Below are 17,881 nucleotides of genomic sequence, written 5' to 3' on the forward strand. Positions count from 1 at the left end.
TAGGTACAGCATTCTGGATATAGTGCAGCTGCAAATAGGTACAGTATTCTGGATATAGAGCAGCTGCAAATAGGTACAGTATTCTGGATATAGAGCAGCTGCAAATAGGTACAGCATTCTGGATATAGTGCAGCTGCAAATAGGTACAGCATTCTGGATATAGTGCAGCTGCAAATAGGTACAGTATTCTGGATATAGAGCAGCTGCAAATAGGTACAGTATTCTGGATATAGAGCAGCTGCAAATAGGTACAGCATTCTGGATATAGTGCAGCTGCAAATAGGTACAGTATTCTGGATATAGAGCAGCTGCAAATAGGTACAGTATTCTGGATATAGAGCAGCTGCAAATAGGTACAGCATTCTGGATATAGTGCAGCTGCAAATAGGTACAGTATTCTGGATATAGTGCAGCTGCAAATAGGTACAGTATTCTGGATATAGTGCAGATGTTTAGTTTAGAAGTACAGCACACCCATCCAGTAACTTGCAAGTGCAGTGTCCAAAGAGTAAAGTGATGGAAGAATGTCGAAAGCCCCCGGTTAAAACGTTCAAATTAGCATTCAAAAGTGTGCGGGTATCTACTCTAGCCTTTGTTCATACTAGTGTCTACCAGTGTGTGTGTAGGTGCATTGTAAAGAACTCACAAGGACCATTAGAGCATTACAGAACACATCGCTGTTTTTATTAAAGCCTTACCTGGCAATAATACTGAAAAAAGTGAACTCGGAGCAGATGGTGCATGGCAAGCCCACGGCCTCTCTTTTTTTGTTTCCTTTGTTTATTTGTCATTTTTCTTCTTTTTGTTGTAAGAGTACATCAACTCCTGCTTTTATTGTAGCATGAATAACATCAATAAAAGAGAAAAAGAAATATACAACTTATATTACACTGTGTTATGAACAAAATATAAATCTATAACTCTATGTTATATGTACATAATTATCTTTCTCCATTTGTCAAGTTGGTTAGATACGTGTTTCTTTTTTGACTAACTCTGACTTTGTTTTGAGCCCCACTCGTGACGTTTGATTGTCTTCATTATTATTCTCGTCATCTTCATCACGATCATGGTCATCATCGTCGCTGTGTCACCCAACATCACTAGGGCCTATCATCCTGTCAACCTGCTCGTGAAAAACGTTGGACTCTATTCATTAGTATAACTAGAGCCAAGTGTTTGTCCTGGTCAGGTCACATGGTCAGGTCACAAAACTCCTGGCCCTAAGTACAGTATAATACCTCAGTATGTGGCAGACCTAGGAAGCTGGGATGATTGAACCCCCTCCCTTTCCCCACACTGCCTAGCCTACTTATCTAACCTACAGCTTCCAGCCAGAATACAGGACACCCTTTCTCCAGCATTAGGTCTCACCATGGCCTGATTGTGAGGTTGTCTATATGGCCAAGTATGATTGACTGTGAGGCTCACTATCTGGCAATAGGCATGGTTGTGATTGATTGTGTAAGAGTAAACATCTACAGCAAGCATGACTGGGCTTGGGAACACTATCTGGCAGCACACCTGTAGAGTGAGTGGACATGGCTAATGGCTAGGTCATAGTGTGGAGCTAAAACAAAGTAAAGTCCCCAGAGTTCTGGAGTCACATAGATATGACAGGTCATCTTACTAAATGTCAGGTTATGCTGTAGAACATTGTTGGATAGGCAAAGTAAACACTGATTTTCCTATGGGTCACAAATGTGCGGTGTGTGTGTGTGTGTGTGTGTGTGTGTGTGTGTGTGTGTGTTCTGATCATGTCCTAATTTGATCAAAATCCTGATCGCGTTATTAGAATTTTGCCCAACTGTGTCTGCTAATAATTTGTGTGTGTCTGCTGTGTCTGTGTGTCTGTGTGTCTCTGTGTCTCTGTGTCTGTGTGTCTGTGTGTCTCTGTGTCTGTGTGTCTCTGTGTCCGCCAGCATCAACGATGTTCCACGGCATCTCAGTGAAAATAGCAACCCTAGTAAACGAGAGCCTCGCTCCTTTGTTCAGAGGAAACAGAATAGAATAGAATAATATAACCGTTTTCTTTTATCTTCATAAAAAGAAAGAAAGTAGAAACTTCACATTATACATTAACCATTACGAAGAAAAAAAATCACCTTCTTTTCTCTGACCACACAGAGTCCGAGTGCTTTTAGAAATGGGTTTGGACATAAAAGGGTTACGTTGTCAAGATGAGGGACGCAGATGGGGAGAGAGTTAGTGAATAGAAAGTCCAGTCTCCTTCACGAAGAACGACAGCCGTTCGTTGGCTGCCGTCCGTGTCGCTCCACCTCCTCACACAGCGTCCATATAGGATTAATACTAAACAAACAGAACAAATAAAAACAGAAACCAAAGAATGTAAATTGCAAATAAAGTAAAAAGTTAAAGGACAACATTAGATGTAAATACTCTAAACCAGCTAAATATAATAATGCTTCATTGACCGAAGAAGTTTCATATTGGTCATAATAAACCCAAGAGAGGCCAAAATAAATTATACTGTACATAACTTACTTAAATTTAAAGAAACGCTGACCATCATTATAATTATTGTTAATAATATTATTACACTAGAGGCAGTTTGAATAAAAATGATAAAATACAGTATTCAAATACAAAGGAAACACTGACGTGCTGATATAACGATCAGCTCCTCCCAATAAGAACAGCAGAATGACGTGTTTTGGGGACACGGACGGGGACAGAGTAAGACACAGGGGGACATAGAGGGGAACTCTCAGAGAGAGGGACAGAACGGGGACAGACAGCAAATACTCAAAACTACCAGTAGAAGCCCGCAGGAACACACCAAACTTCTAGAACAAAATACACACCAATTTTGTGTGATATCAGATGGGAGTACTATGAGAGGGTTTGGGTTGTGGGTAAGAGTTGTTGGCTTGTGGTGCTGGCTGGATCAGTTGGCAGCGGAGTAGAGTTGTTATGGGGTTTCGATTGGGGAACTGGGGCTTGGGGATGTGTGTGTGAGTGTACAAGAGAGTCATAGGGCTTTCTCTGTCTCTGTACACCAGGAATAGGGCTTTCTCTGTCTCTATACACCAGGATACTGAAGTACTGGGGGCTCACAGGGGAAACTCCAGTGTTTCTGTTTGTCTTGGAAAGGGACAGAGTTCTGGGATCTAGTGCCTAGTGATGACTAAACCAGCTCACACAGACTAAACACACACACACACATGCACAGCGAGCTTGCTTACACACACTTTCAAGGGGGTGTTTCATATCTAAAATAAACCCTTGTTTGTACCTTCCAAAGACCCAAAGTCCTCATGATCAGAATAAAAAGGAAAGCCAAAGAAAACCTAAAAGAACGAGAGTGTAAAAGGAGAGAAGAGGGTTGGTGGGAGATTGTCTCATTACACAGTACTGTCCAAGCTGACCCATGATGAGAGACTGAGGTCCCCCCCACAGTCCCCTGAAGTGAGCCGGTCCTCACTGTCCAACACATGGCGGTGGCCTTGACTGGACTTTCCCATTTTGACTCTCATAAGGGGAGTCACACACACAGAGGGAGGATATCTGCTGACAGTACACTGCAGAGTTGAAGAAAGAAGAATAATTCTAAATAAAAGTTTTGCTTTGACTTCTGTCAGGTGCTTTACAATGAAAAGGGAAAAATGTCTATTTTGTATCTATTATTAAAACTGTAGCACAAAAACAACAAATCACATTCACAAGCCACTTGTTGGCACCGTGTACCTGAGTGAGAATATCATAGAACCAAGAAGAAAAAAAGCTGTTTTAAAAGTGTCTCTTTTATAAACAAACAGGTCGGCCATTTTAAAGTGTATCTTTAATCAACTGACAGGCCTGCTGTTTAAAAAAAAATGTCTCTTTGAAGTCAAACTGGTCTGAAAGGTTGTTTTTTCTGTGTTTTCTCCTCATATCGTAGCTTACTCATGACATAATGTGTATCTCATCTTGCCTCTATGGCGTACACAGCAGTAATACTCTAGTACTCTGTAGTACTTCGTAGTACTTTGTTAGTCCGCTGTAGTACTGTGTAGTACTCAGCAGAAGTCACGGCAATCAACTCGTCTCCTCCTAGACTCCAGTCTGTGTAACAGTCAGTGTGAGTGACAGGTCCTGTGCTTGATTTGATTGGTCGGTTGCTGGTATCGAGATTCCAATGGGAGGGGCTTGGCTCTGAGGTCCCAGAGTCCTTGTTGGTTGAGTGGTAAAGGAGGGCGAGGTTTGTGACATTGAATGCGATTGGATATAAGGGACGGATAGTCTCTCAGGATTGGTGGACAGACGGGGGTGTTTGCAGCAAGAAGCTGGGTATCTGATTCTGATTGGCTCTGCTTCCAGATTATTGGTGGTTGTCGTTATCGCTTCCATAATCTCCCTCCTCGTCCTCATAATCAAAGTCATCGTACGCATCACCGTTACTGTCGTCCAATCGCAGAGCCTCCTGTTTGACTCGGGTCTCGTCTCCCTTGAGGCTGGGATGGTAGGGGGTCTGGAGGGGTGGGGCGGCGGGCTCGGGGCTACTGGACAGTGAGGAGTGCTCCGAGGGCATCTGGGGGGAGGGCAAGCCTGCCATGGAGAGGGCACCTGGGTACACCACGCCCGCCGAGGACAAGGGCAGCTGGGCCTGTTGTCTGGAGAAAACCACAACACAACAGTTAATACAGTATAATAACACAATATAATGTAGAAACCTGGAGGAATTAAACAAAATCAGATGCATTTATACAGCTCTTTTTACAGTCAACGCAACGTGTTTTATAGTAAACCCAGACCACAAAAACAAGTTACACAACGGTAAGGGAAAACTCTTTGAAAAAACTCCTTATGAGGAAATACTTTATCCCACAGTCGAAGTGTGTGTGTGGTTTTGGTTGGTTACTCACTCACCCCACAGTGAAGTACTGTCTCATCTCCTGCCGGCGGTTCCTCATAATGGCCTTGTACTCTCCAATCCTCAGCTTCTTCCCGTCCACCAGACAGGTTCGTTTGGGCCGGGGTTTGTACTTGTAGTCAGGGTACTTCTCCAGGTGCTGCTTGCTCAGCCTGGCCTGCTCCTCGTAGTACGGCTGCTTCTCCAGGTTAGTCATGGACTTCCAACGAGAACCTGGAGAGAGAGAGAGAGGGTGGGAGAGAGAGAGAGAGAGAGCGAGGGAGAGAGAGAGCGAGAGAGCGAGGGAGAAAGAGAGAGAGAGAGAGGGAGAAAGAGAGAGAGAGAGAGAGAGAGAGCGAGGGAGAGAGGGAAAGAGAGTTGAAAGCAGGTTAAGTGTTGTCCTCGTTCACTGTGTCCATCTCATCAGAGTTCAAAATGAGTACCTCATTCTGGCCTTTTAACTTTATTAACACACACATAAGCACGCAAGCTGACACACACACACCTACACACATAAGCGCGCAAGCAGCCACACACACACACCGACACACACACCGACACACACAAGCGTGCGAGCGGACACACAGCAAGCGCGCGCGCAATGTTATTTAAATACAACACGTCCAATATGTTCACAGCCTCTTTGCAGAAGGCCTACCAAATTCTAAACCACCAAAACACATCTTCTCCAATCTGGCTCTTTACAGTATATCTGGCTGCAGTGTATAAGCGTGCCTGTGTGTCTATCGTGCTCTGGGCCCAGTGTGTGTGGTGTGGTGTGTGGTGTGTGTGTATCTGGGCTGAATTTACACTCTGTTACTACTGTCTGTTAATGGGTAAAAGCTGTCTGTGCTGGCCTGGTCAGCTAGCACACTCCTTTCCCTTCCCTGCTGGAATAGAAAACTCCTTCTGTTAACATTCGAGAGCGGGCCCTTATTAAAACCAGATTTCCCAGTGTTATAAAACGTTTAGGAGCTCTTTAAAATGTCAAACACAATCCCAGAGGTCTGGGGAGAATGTCACAGACTGGAGTGCTTGTTTAATGCATAATGAATTATATCATCGTCGTTGAAGCTCTCCGTTCTCTCTCCAGAGCTAGTCATTAAGCGCTAGTTCCACAATACCGCTTCTTGTGAGGAACGGGGGAACAGTGTGTGTGTGTGTGTCGTGTGTGTGTGTGGATTGTGTCGCGTCTCTCTCCCAGCCTTAGACGCCGTGTGTCTCTGGGGACCCCGCTAGGTTCCCAGCCCTCTGTCTCAGTAGCGCTGCTAGCTAACTACACTACAGATGTTCAGGCAACCAGAGATAAGGACGGGGACAAAAGATGCTGTCAATCAGAGTGCTGCTGTCACAAAGAGAGACGCAGGTACGGTGTGCGATAGGGGCCACACAGAGCACAGTGACAATGACTGAGTACGGATGTGGTGTGGCTAGGGAGGAAGGGAGTAGAGACGCACACACAAACACACACAAGAAAGCAGGCAGGCAAGCATGCATACACACATGTACATAACTAAGTACATGGAGATGTCATTTCCATAGAGAGGAGTTGAGGGGAAGAGGGCAGACAGATCATGTACTCTTCTGCACCTGAGGAACGCAGAGAGAGAGAGAGAGAGAGAGAGAGAGAGAGAGAGAGAGAGAGAGAGCAAGAGAGAGAGAGAGCGCTGCCTGGCTGCAACACAAGGGATCAGCTCAATCAGGTTAACGCGCATTCTCACACCTCTCTCCCTCTCTCTCCCCGTCTTCCATCTTCCACTCTCTCTCTATTCTTCCTTAAAAGGCAGGCAGGCACACTCCTTCTCTCCCCTCTCACACCCCTCTCTCCCTCCTCTCCCCGTCTGGAGGGGGTCTTAGTCTTACCGAGGATTTTGCTGATGTTGGAGTTGTGCATGTCGGGGAAAGCCTGGAGAATCTTCCTCCTCTCATCCTTTGCCCAGACCATGAAAGCATTCATGGGTCGTTTAATGTGCGGTTCGCTGTTGCCTCGGCCCCGGGCCTCACGGAACATCCTGGAATCAGACACACTGGGGCTGCCTGTGGGAGGGAGGGGGAGAGAGTGGATGTAAACACATACATTAACACAATCCAACACACTTCTTCATATATGCATACAGACACACATACACACACACACACACACAGTTTAAGACAAAGCACAAACGCATGTTTGTGCACACACACAAACACATACCATCTGAGTCTCCACTCATGGTGAAGTCCATCATGGCGTGGCTGAACTTCTCTCTGTCCTCTGACTGCTGCTTCAGCTGGTGGCTCAGACTCTCCAGAGCTGCCTTGTCCTGGAGAGGAGAGAGACACACAGTCAGTCCATCAGTCAGTCACCATGGACACCGATCAATCAATCATCTAGAGACAATCAATCAATCTTTAGACACATTAGACTGCCTTGTTTTCAGGGGAGAGAGAGAGAGACACAGGCGTTAGTCCATCAACATTTTAGGTTAACATATCAGTCAATAACCAGGCTATAAAGCTATTGATTAACACGCGTAGATACTGTATGTTGGATGTGTGCCAGAGGGTGTGTGTACCTGTGTTGTTAGGCTCGCTTAGTGAGGGCAGAGGGCATAGTTAGTTGGCACTAAAGCATTGTGCTCTGGTCTTCAAACAGCCTGTCTATGTGGCAGGGTGGAGATAAGAGGGGCAGAGGGCAAGACTGGCACTAAAACAGGTAACAGCTGATGTCATTATGGGAATGACATTGAGATTGTGTTTGTGTCCATCTGCTATGATTGGATGTGTGTGAGTATGACTGTGTGTGTTATATCCCAGCAGCCAACTGCATGCTGGATGTCTCTCTCCCCCTCTCTCTGAGGCCCTTGGGGTCGATCCATTAGAGAGAGAGGCGCTCCACACACACGCACACACGCACGCACGCACGCACGCACGCACGCACGCACGCACGCACGCACACACACACACACAGTGAAGGGCCACACTGCACGACCCCCTGCGTATTTATTACAGACAATAAAAGGCTGATTGACTGTCCATTTACATGGCTAATGCAACCAGCTGAAACACACACACACACACACACACACACACACACACACACACACACACACACACACACACACACACACACACACACACACACACACACACACACACACACACACACACACACACACACACACACACACACTCTTCCACAACCCCAGAGTCTGCATTTAAAGCTTAATTATACGATTAGAATCCATCCCAAAAGCTGCGCATCTTTAAAAACAACACTCCAGCACTGGCCTACCCATTAGGAGATGACCCAGCCAGACTGGCACCAGCCTAATGAAATGCATGTCTCTGTTTTACAGCACTACAATTTAATTGTTCAGCAGAGATAATTCATCAGATTTGAATAAATATCATCGCTAAAGAGAGGGAACGAGCGAGACAGACAGAGGGGGGAGCGAGAGTGGAGACAGTGAGAAAGAGAGAGAACAAGCGAGCAAAATGGGATTTGTCTGCGTGAAACTATTTCAGGAAAAAATGCGGCAGAGATGACTTACGGCGAAACAAGTGACACCAGAAAACCCCCTGTCTCTTTAGTAAAACACCGCTAGTATTGATCCGTGTCTGTGTCATTGTATGTATGTGTCACGCCTGTCGTCGGAAGGAGTGGACCAAAGCGCAGCGTGGAAAGTGTTCATGATTTTATTTATCAAAGAAACACTTGAACAAAGTAACAAAACGAAAGCTAACAGTTCTGTCAGATAACAGAGACTAAACAGAAAATAACCACCCTCAAAACACAGGTGGGAAAAAGGCTGCCTAAGTATGATTCCCTATCAGAGACAACGATAGACAGCTGCCTCTGATTGGGAACCACCCTCAGCCAAAAACAAAGAAATAGAAAACATAGAAATAAAGAAACTAGAATGCCCACCCTAGTCACACCCTGGCCTAACCAAAATAGAGAATAAAAGCCTCTCTATGGCCAGGACAGTATGGAAAGTTCACTGCAACCTCAAAGCCAATCAATCCAAAACCATTTAAAGGGTTGAAGAAGGGTTTATTGATATCAATAACCACTTAAAGTACTACTGACTGTGGATCTACGGGTAAAACAAATATCATTTCTAGGACATAGCAATGGTAGAGAAAGACAGCATGGCTGTGTTTGACCCAAAAGCCTTTCTCTAAGTCAGAGTTGAAAATAAGTTGAGGTGTGGAAGTCGTTTAACTTCTTTGGGGTACGGGGCAGTATTTTCACGTTCGGATGAAAAGCGTGCCCAGAGTAAACTACCTGCTACTCAGGCCCAGATCCTAGGATATGCATATTATTATTATTAGATTTGGATAGAAAACACTCTGAAGTTTCTAAAACTGTTTGAATTATGTCTGTGAGTAAAACATAACTCATATGGCTGACAAAAACCTGAGAAAAAATCCAACCAGGAAGTGGGAAATCTGAGATTTGTAGGTTTTCAACTCTTTGCTTATCCAAGATACAGTGGAAATGGGGTCATGTTGCACTTCCTAAGGCTTCCACTAGATGTCAACAGTCTATAGAACCTTGTTTGATGCTTCTACTGTGAAGTGGGGTCGAATGAGAGGAGATTGAGGAAGGTCTCTCCCAGAGTGCCATGAGCTGACCATGCGCTGACCATGCACGCTCATGTGAGAGTTAGCTGCGTTCTATCGCATTTCTGAAGACAAAGGAATTCTCTGGTTGGAACATTATTGAAGATTTATGTTAAAAACATCCTAAAGATTGATTCTATACATCGTTTGACATGTTTCTACAGACTGTAACTGTAACGGTCCTGACCTGTTTTATGTTGTTTTTGTATGTGTTTAGGTCAGGGCATGTGTTTTGGGTGGGCAGTCTATGTTATCTGTTTCTATGTTGGTTTTGGTTGCCTGGTATGGCTCTTAATTAGAGGCAGGTGTTTTGCGTTCTCCTCTAATTAAGAGTCATATTTAGGTAGGGTGTTCTCACTGTTTGTTTGTGGGTGATTGTCTCCTGTTTTTGTGTTTATGTTACACCATACGGGATTGTTTCGGTTTGTTCGTGCGTTTTTGTAGTAAGTACTTGTTCGTTCGTTCTGCGTGTGTTATGTCAGTTCGTCGTGCTAAGTCTGTCTACTTTCGTTTTGTTATTTTGTTAGTTTACTCAAGTATAGTTTGTTTCGTTTCGTCTTGTAAATAAAATTCATCATGTATTCACAACCCGCTGCGCCTTGGCTCGATCACTACTCCACCTCTTCTTATGAAGAGAGAGAGGAACGCCGTTACAGAATCACCCACCATTCCAGAGCCAAGCAGCGGAGTAATTGGAGTAAGGGACAGGAAAAGAAGGAGCAATGGACATGGGACGATATATTGGACGGAAAGGGTTGCTACACATGGGAGGAGATCCTGGCTGGTAGGGATCGCCTCCCATGGGAACAGCTGGAGGCACTGAGGAGAGCAGAGGCTACCGGAGAGAGGAACCGGAGCTATGAGGGAACGCGTCTGGCACGGAAGCCCAAAAAGCCCGTAAGTAATTCCCAAAAATTTCTTGGGGGGGGGCTAAGAGGTAGTGGGCCAAGGGCAGGTAGGAGACCTGCGCCCACTTCCCAGGCTTACCGTGGAGAGCGGGAGTACGGGCAGGCGCCGTGTTACGCAGTAGAGCGCACGGTGTCTCCTGTACGAGTGCATAGTCCAGTGCGGGTTATTCCACCTCCCCGCACTGGTAGGGCTAGATTGGGTATTGAGCCAGGTGTCATGAGGCCGGCTCAACGCGTCTGGTCTCCAGTGCGTCTCCTCGGGCCGGCATACATGGCACCGGCCTTACGCATGGTTTCCCCGGTTCGCCTACATAGGCTGGTGCGGGTTATTCCACCTCCCCGCACTGGTCGGGCGACCGGGAGCATTCAACCAGGTAAGGTTGGGCAGGCTCAATGCTCAAGAGTGCCAGTACGCCTCCACGGTCCGGTATTTCCGGCGCCACCTCCCCGCCCCAGCCTAGTACCTACAGTGCCTACACTACGCACTAGGCTACCAGTGCGTCTCCTGAGCCCAGTTCCTCCTCCACGCACTCTCTCTGTAGTGCGTGTATCCAGTTCGGTGCCTCCAGTTCCGGCACCACGCACAAAGCCTCCTGTGCGTCTCCAGAGCCCTGAACACACTGTATCTTCTCCCCCTACTAATCCTGATGTGCTTGTCCTCAGCCCGGTGTCACCAGTGCCGGTACCTCGCATCAGGTATAGAGTGGGCTTTGAGAATACAGTGTGCCCTGTCCCTGCTCCCCGCACTAGTAGGAAGGTGCTTATCCTTAGCACGGTGCCTCCAGTTCCGGCACCACCCACCAGGTCTACAGTGCGCCGTATCCGGCCAGAGCCATCCGTCTCCCCAGCGCCATCTGAGCCATCCGTCTCCCCAGCGCCATCTGAGCCATCCGTCTCCCCAGCGCCATCTGAGCCATCCGTCTCCCCAGCGCCGTCTGAGCCATCCGTCTGCCATGAGCCTGCAAAGCCGCCCGTCTGCCATGAGCCTGCAAAGCCGCCCGTCTGCCATGAGCCTATAGAGCCGTCCGCCAGACAGGAGCCGCTAGAGCCGCCCGCCAGACAGGAGCCGCTAGAGCCGCCCGCCAGACAGGATCTGCCAGAGCCGCCAACCAGACAGGATCTGCCAGAACCGCCAACCAGACAGGATCTGCCAGAGCCGCCAACCAGACAGGATCTGCCAGAGCCGCCAACCAGACAGGATCTGCCAGAGCCGCCAGCGAGCCATGAGCAGCCAGAGCCGTCAGAGAGCCATGAGCGTCGAGAGCCGTCAGCCCGCCATGAGCGTCGAGAGCCGTCAGCCTGCCATGAGCGTCGAGAGCCGTCAGCCTGCCATGAGCGTCGAGAGCAGTCAGCCTGCCATGAGCGTCGAGAGCCGTCAGCCTGCCATGAGCGTCGAGAGCCGTCAGCCTGCCATGAGCGTCGAGAGCCGTCAGCCTGCCATGAGCGTCGAGAGCCGTCAGCCTGCCATGAGCGTCGAGAGCCGTCAGCCTGCCATGAGCGTCGAGAGCCGTCAGCCTGCATAGACCTGCCAGAGTCCCTCAGCCAGGATCTGCCAGAGTATATCAGCCGGGACCTGCCCCTTGTCCCGGTGTTGCCCCTTGTCCCGGTGCTGCCCTTTATCCTGGTGCTGCCTCTTATCCTGGTGCTGCCCCTTGTCCCGGTGCTGCCCCTTGTCCCGGTGCTGCCCCTTGTCCCGGTGCTGCCCTTTGTCCCGGTGCTGCCCCTTGTCCCGGTGCTGCCCCTTGTCCCGGTGCTGCCCCTTGTCCCGGTGCTGCCCCTTGTCCCGGTGCTGCCCCTTGTCCCGGTGCTGCCCCTTCTCCTGGTGCTGGCCGTTTATTTAGGGGATGTGAGTTTTAGGGTGGTCATTGGGAGGGGAAGACAGAAACGGGGAGTGACTATGGTGGTGTGGGGACAGCGTCCAGAGCCGGAGCCACCACCGTGGTCAACTGCCCACCCAGACCCTCCCCTGGACTTTGTGCTGGTGCGCCCGGCGTTCGCACCTTGAGGGGGGGGTTCTGTAACGGTCCTGACCTGTTTTATGTTGTTTTTGTATGTGTTTAGGTCAGGGCATGTGTTTTGGGTGGGCAGTCTATGTTATCTGTTTCTATGTTGGTTTTGGTTGCCTGGTATGGCTCTTAATTAGAGGCAGGTGTTTTGCGTTCTCCTCTAATTAAGAGTCATATTTAGGTAGGGTGTTCTCACTGTTTGTTTGTGGGTGATTGTCTCCTGTTTTTGTGTTTATGTTACACCATACGGGATTGTTTCGGTTTGTTCGTGCGTTTTTGTAGTAAGTACTTGTTCGTTCGTTCTGCGTGTGTTATGTCAGTTCGTCGTGCTAAGTCTGTCTACTTTCGTTTTGTTATTTTGTTAGTTTACTCAAGTATAGTTTGTTTCGTCTTGTAAATAAAATTCATCATGTATTCACAACCCGCTGTGCCTTGGCTCGATCACTACTCCACCTCTTCTTATGAAGAGAGAGAGGAACGCCGTTACAGTAACGGAACCTTTTGGACTTTTCGTCCGTACTTTCCGCTGGACTTGCACGCGCGTCGTGAGTTTAGATTGTGTACTGAACGCGCGAACAACAAGGAGGAATTTGGACATAAATGATGGACATTATCGAACAAAACAAACATTTATTGTGGAACTGAAATTCCTGGGAGTGCATTCTGATGAAGATCATCAAAGGTAAGTGAATATTTATAATGCTATTTCTGACTTATGTTGACTCCAACATGGAGCATATCTCTTTGGGTTGATTTGTCGTTTTAGCGCCATACTCAGATTATTGCAATCTGACACAGCGGTTGCATTAAGGAGAAGTGTATCTAAAAATCAATGTGTAACACTTGTATTTTCATCAACATTTATGATGACAATTTCTGTAAATTGATGTGGCTCTCTGGAAAATCGCCGGATGTTTTGGAACTACTGAACATTTCACGCCAATGTAAACAGAGATTTGTTGATATAAATATGAACTTTACCGAACAAAACATACATGTATTGTGTAACATGAAGTCCTATGAGTGTCATCTGATGAAGATCATCAAAGGTTAGTGATTCATTTTATCTATATTTCTGCTTTTTGTGACTCCTCTCTTTGTCTGGAAAAATGGCTGTGTTTTTTGTTTTTCTGTGAATAGGCACTCACCTAACATAATCGTTTGGTTTGCTTTCGTCGTAAAGCCTATTTGAAATCGGACACTGTGGCTGGATTTACAACAAGTGTATCATTAAAAAGGTGTAAAATACATGTATGTTTGAGGAAGTTTAATTATGGGATTTCTGTTGTTTTGAATTTGGCGCCCTGCAGTTTCACTGGCTGTTGACGAGGTAGGACCCTACCGTCCCACATACCCTAGAGAGGTTAACAAACTGAAAGCAAAACTGTTCATTGTGATTCATGTTGTTTAACTAATAAACTATTCTAGGTACTGCACTGTACCGTATACAACTAAAACTAACACCAAGGCATCAAGTGTTACAGCAGTAACCTTCAGTCAGTGTCCAGTCATGAGTTACAGTAAAATAGCCAACCCACACATTGTTCTATTCATGTGTTATAAGTCAACTGATCATAGTCTGCTCTATTTTAAACTATAGAGGACTGAGACTGGCCGACACAGAAGAGGAGGATTATTATTCTAATGTTGTTCATCCAGCTTCATCCACCCAGCAATCATCCAGCTTCATCCATCCACCCAGCAATCAGGACAATTATAACCCCAGGGGATTAGGGGCGAGCTGGGCAGAGAGGAGTGGACCTGTCAGGTCCCTATGGAGCTATGGCTATGGGGTTCACATTGAAAGTCAACTCTGAATAAATTACTTGCTTTAAATACAAAATTGTCCATTTTAGGTATGAGACTCTGCAAATGTGACAGGAGAGAGAGAAAGAAGACACACAGAGAGAGAGAGAGACAGAGAGACAGAGAGACAGAGAGAGAGAGAGACAGAGAGAGAGAGAGAGAGAGAGAGAGAGAGAGAGAGAGAGAGAGAGACAGAGAGAGAGAGGGAGAGGGAGAGGGAGAGGGAGAGGGAGAGGGAGAGGGAGAGGGAGAGGGAGAGAGAGAGAGAGAGAGAGAGAGAGAGAGAGAGAGAGAGAGAGAGAGAGAGAGAGAGAGAGAGAGAGAGAGAGAGAGAGGGAGAGGGAGAGGGAGAGGGAGAGGGAGAGGGAGAGGGAGAGAGAGGGAGAGGGAGAGGGAGAGGGAGAGGGAGAAAGAGAGAGCTGTTGAATGTCAGCAGTGCAGATGCTCTTTAAGATCCAGTACGCTGCCGTGTGTGTGTGTGTGCGCGCCTGCGTGTGTGTGCTCTGTGTGTGCACCAGCTGACTCCCAGTGTGTTTAACAAATAACCACAATTTAGCCACGCTGCCGAGGAGCGGGCGCCGTCACTTCGCATTAGCGTCTCCTCGACGCTTCGCTAGAAGGCTCCCCGTGCCCTCCTCCTGCCTCCTCCTGCCTCCTCCTGCACCCCCCTTGCCTCCCCCGTCTCCTCCAGCCTCCCCAACACCCACCCTGCCCCCAGCACGCCTCACAGACACACACACACACACACACACACACACACACACACACACACACACACACACACACACACACACACACACACACACACACACACACACACACACACTCATTACCTCAGCCAAGGGTTTCTCTAACTGGCCAATTTACCTGTACTGCTCATATTACACAGGTTATTGACAATTATAATAGTTTTGATATATACAGACATAATGTTGAATTCCATTTCATCTTAATGTATCGTGCTATATCATATTACATAACATTGTGTCGTAATATATTTTACAAAGGTGATTTATACTAAAATATGACATTAAATTCGAACATATTGTATCATATTACATCACATTGTAGGATAATATAGTATATTGTGCATTGCAGTACTTTGTAGGCGCGCTTATCTAGAGAGCGTCTGGGGATGTAGGGTTGGTCAAGTGCAAGTGCAGGTTCAGTTTTTGCATTTATTTTGTTTTATTATTATAAATATATTTTTGAATCATAATGTAGCTACTTTTCTAGAGGGGAATTTATTCCTAATTCTTAAATCTAATGTCATGGTACAGGGTTATCTCCTGTTAGTAGTATGAGGACAGAAGGCACGTGGTTGTGTTTAAAAAAAAGAATAGTTGTAAGGTTAAGGATGTACTGACATATCTGACCTTGTCGGAGCGCCCGTTGTTGAGGCTGAGGTTGTTGACGGCGGCCACCTTGGCGTCCAACACCTGCTGTTCTCTCATCAGCTGCTCCTTCATCTGCCTGGCCTCAGCGAAGGCCTTGGTCACAGCCTCATGGTCGTTCAGATAGCCCCCGGAGGACAGGGATGACAGCAGGTCTGGAGAGACACACAGAAGAACATGTTCCTATTAAAAACTCAATGAGGGGAAATATTAGGAATTTGTTTTTTTATGTATATATACACTACTGTTCAAAGTTTTAGGTCACTTAGAAATGTCCTTGTTTTTGAAAGAAAAGCACATTTTGTGTCCATTAAAATAACATTAAATTGATCAGAAATACAGTGTAGACATTGTTAATGTTGGAAATGTCTATTGTAGCTGGAAATGGCTGATTTTTTATGGAATATCTACATTACAGAGGCCCATTATCAGCAACCATCAATCCTGTGTTCCAATGGCACGTTGTGTTAGCTAAAATCCAAGTTTATCATTTTAAAAGGCTAATTGATCATTAGAAAACCCTTTTTTTCAATTATGTTAGCACAGCTGAAAACTGTTGTACTGATTAAATAAGCAATAAAACTGGCCTTCTTTAGACTAGTTGAGTAGCAGCATACCACCCTGCATACCACTGCTGGCTTGCTTCTGAAGCTAAGCAGGGTTGGTCCTGGTCAGTCCCTGGATGGGAGACCAGATGCTGCTGGAAGTGGTGTTGGAGGGCCAGTAGGAGGCACTCTTTCCTCTGGTCTAAAAAATATCCCAATGCCCCAGGGCAGTGATTGGGGACACTGTCCTGTGTAGGGTGCCGTCTTTCGGATGGGACATTAAACGGGTGTCCTGACTCTCTGAGGTCATTAAAGATCCCATGGCACTTATCGTAAGAGTAGGGGTGTTAACCCCGGTGTCGTGGCTAAATTCCCAATCTGGCCCTCAAACCATCATGGTCACCTAATAATCCCCAGTTTACAATTGGCTCATTCATCCCCCTCCTCTCCCCTGTAACTATTCCCCAGGTCGTTGCTGCAAATGAGAACGTGTTCTCAGTCAACTTACCTGGTAAAATAACGGTAAAATAAAAATAAATAAATAAATAAAATATCTGGAGCATCAGCACTTGCAGGTTTGATTACAGGCTCAAAATGGCCAGAAATAAAGACCTTTCTTCTGAAACTCGTCAGTCTATTCTTGTTCTGAGAAATGAAGGCTATTTCATGCGAGAAATTGCCAAGAAACTGAAGATCTGGTACAACGCTGTGTACTACTCCCTTCACAGAACAGCGCAAACTGTCTCTAACCAGAATAGAAAGAGGAGTGGGAGGCCCCAGTGCACACCTGAGCAACAGGACAAGTACATTAGAGTGTCGAGTTTGAGAAACAGATGCCTCACAAGTCCTCAACTGGCAGCTTCATTAAATTGTACCCGCAAAACACCAGTCTCAACGTCAACAGTGAAGAGGCGACTCCGGGATGCTGGCCTTCTAGGCAGAGTTCCTCTGTTCAGTGTCTGTGTTCTTTTGCCCATCTTAATCTTTCATTTTTATTGGCCAGTCTGAGATATGGCTTTTTCTTTGCAACTCTGCCTAGAAGCCCAGCATCCCGGAGTCGCCTCTTCACTGTTGACGTTGAGACTGGTGTTTTGCAGGGACTATTTAATGAAGCTGCCAGGTAGCCTATGGGGCGGCAGGTAGCCTAGTGGTTGGAGCGTTGGGCCAGTAACCAAAAGGTTGCTAGATCGAAATCCCTGGGCTGACATGGTAAAAATCTGTTGTTCTGCCCCCGAACAAGGCAGTTAACCCGCCGTTCCCTGGTAGGCTGTCATTGTAAATAAGAATTTGTTCTTAACTGACTTGCCTAGTTAAATACAGGTTCAATACAAAAAAAAAATGATGGACAAAAAATGTGCTTTTCGTTCAAAAACAAAGACATTTCTAAGTGACCCCAAACTTTTGAATGGTAGTGTATAGTGTTTATATATGTGTGTATTTTAGTTACCAAAAAATGGAATCAAAATTGAATTGACTAGAACTTTGATTGTTGATTGTTCAACGGTAAATCTGTTTGTCAGATTGCAGATTGCTCCATCTCTTTTAGAGATCAACTATTTGGATGTAAATAGCCTCTAAGGCCATCCAGAATAAACACTGGCATTAACCCCTGTCAGGTCAATACATGACCAGACACACAACCAGAAGGGAAACACACACACATGCAGTTGTACACTCATCCGGACACAGACTGACCAGTTGACTGCTAAGGCTGTGTGTGTGACTCACTTTGCACCTGTGGCCAGGTCTGCTCTCTCTTACC

The 17,881-nt window shown here is 46.5% G+C and overlaps 1 protein-coding gene across 8 annotated transcripts in view; it reads right to left on the reverse strand.

Moving 5' to 3' along the window:
• Positions 1-662: 662 nt before the first annotated feature.
• Positions 663-17,881, reverse strand: part of sox5 (SRY-box transcription factor 5) — a gene marked incomplete at its 5' end in the record, with an annotated part of 42,465 nt that continues 25,246 nt past the window's right edge. For 5 of the 8 annotated variants that reach the window (XM_055937876.1, XM_055937875.1, XM_055937872.1 and 2 more), the window contains 5 exon segments: positions 663-4,613; positions 4,870-5,086; positions 6,716-6,889; positions 7,047-7,155; positions 15,548-15,729. In XM_055937876.1, coding sequence (XP_055793851.1) covers positions 4,322-4,613; positions 4,870-5,086; positions 6,716-6,889; positions 7,047-7,155; positions 15,548-15,729 — 974 coding nt within the window. 8 annotated transcript variants of the gene reach the window in all.

Source organism: Salvelinus fontinalis, chromosome 11 (assembly GCF_029448725.1).
Source record: "Salvelinus fontinalis isolate EN_2023a chromosome 11, ASM2944872v1, whole genome shotgun sequence".
NCBI classification, from domain to species: domain Eukaryota; kingdom Metazoa; phylum Chordata; class Actinopteri; order Salmoniformes; family Salmonidae; genus Salvelinus; species Salvelinus fontinalis.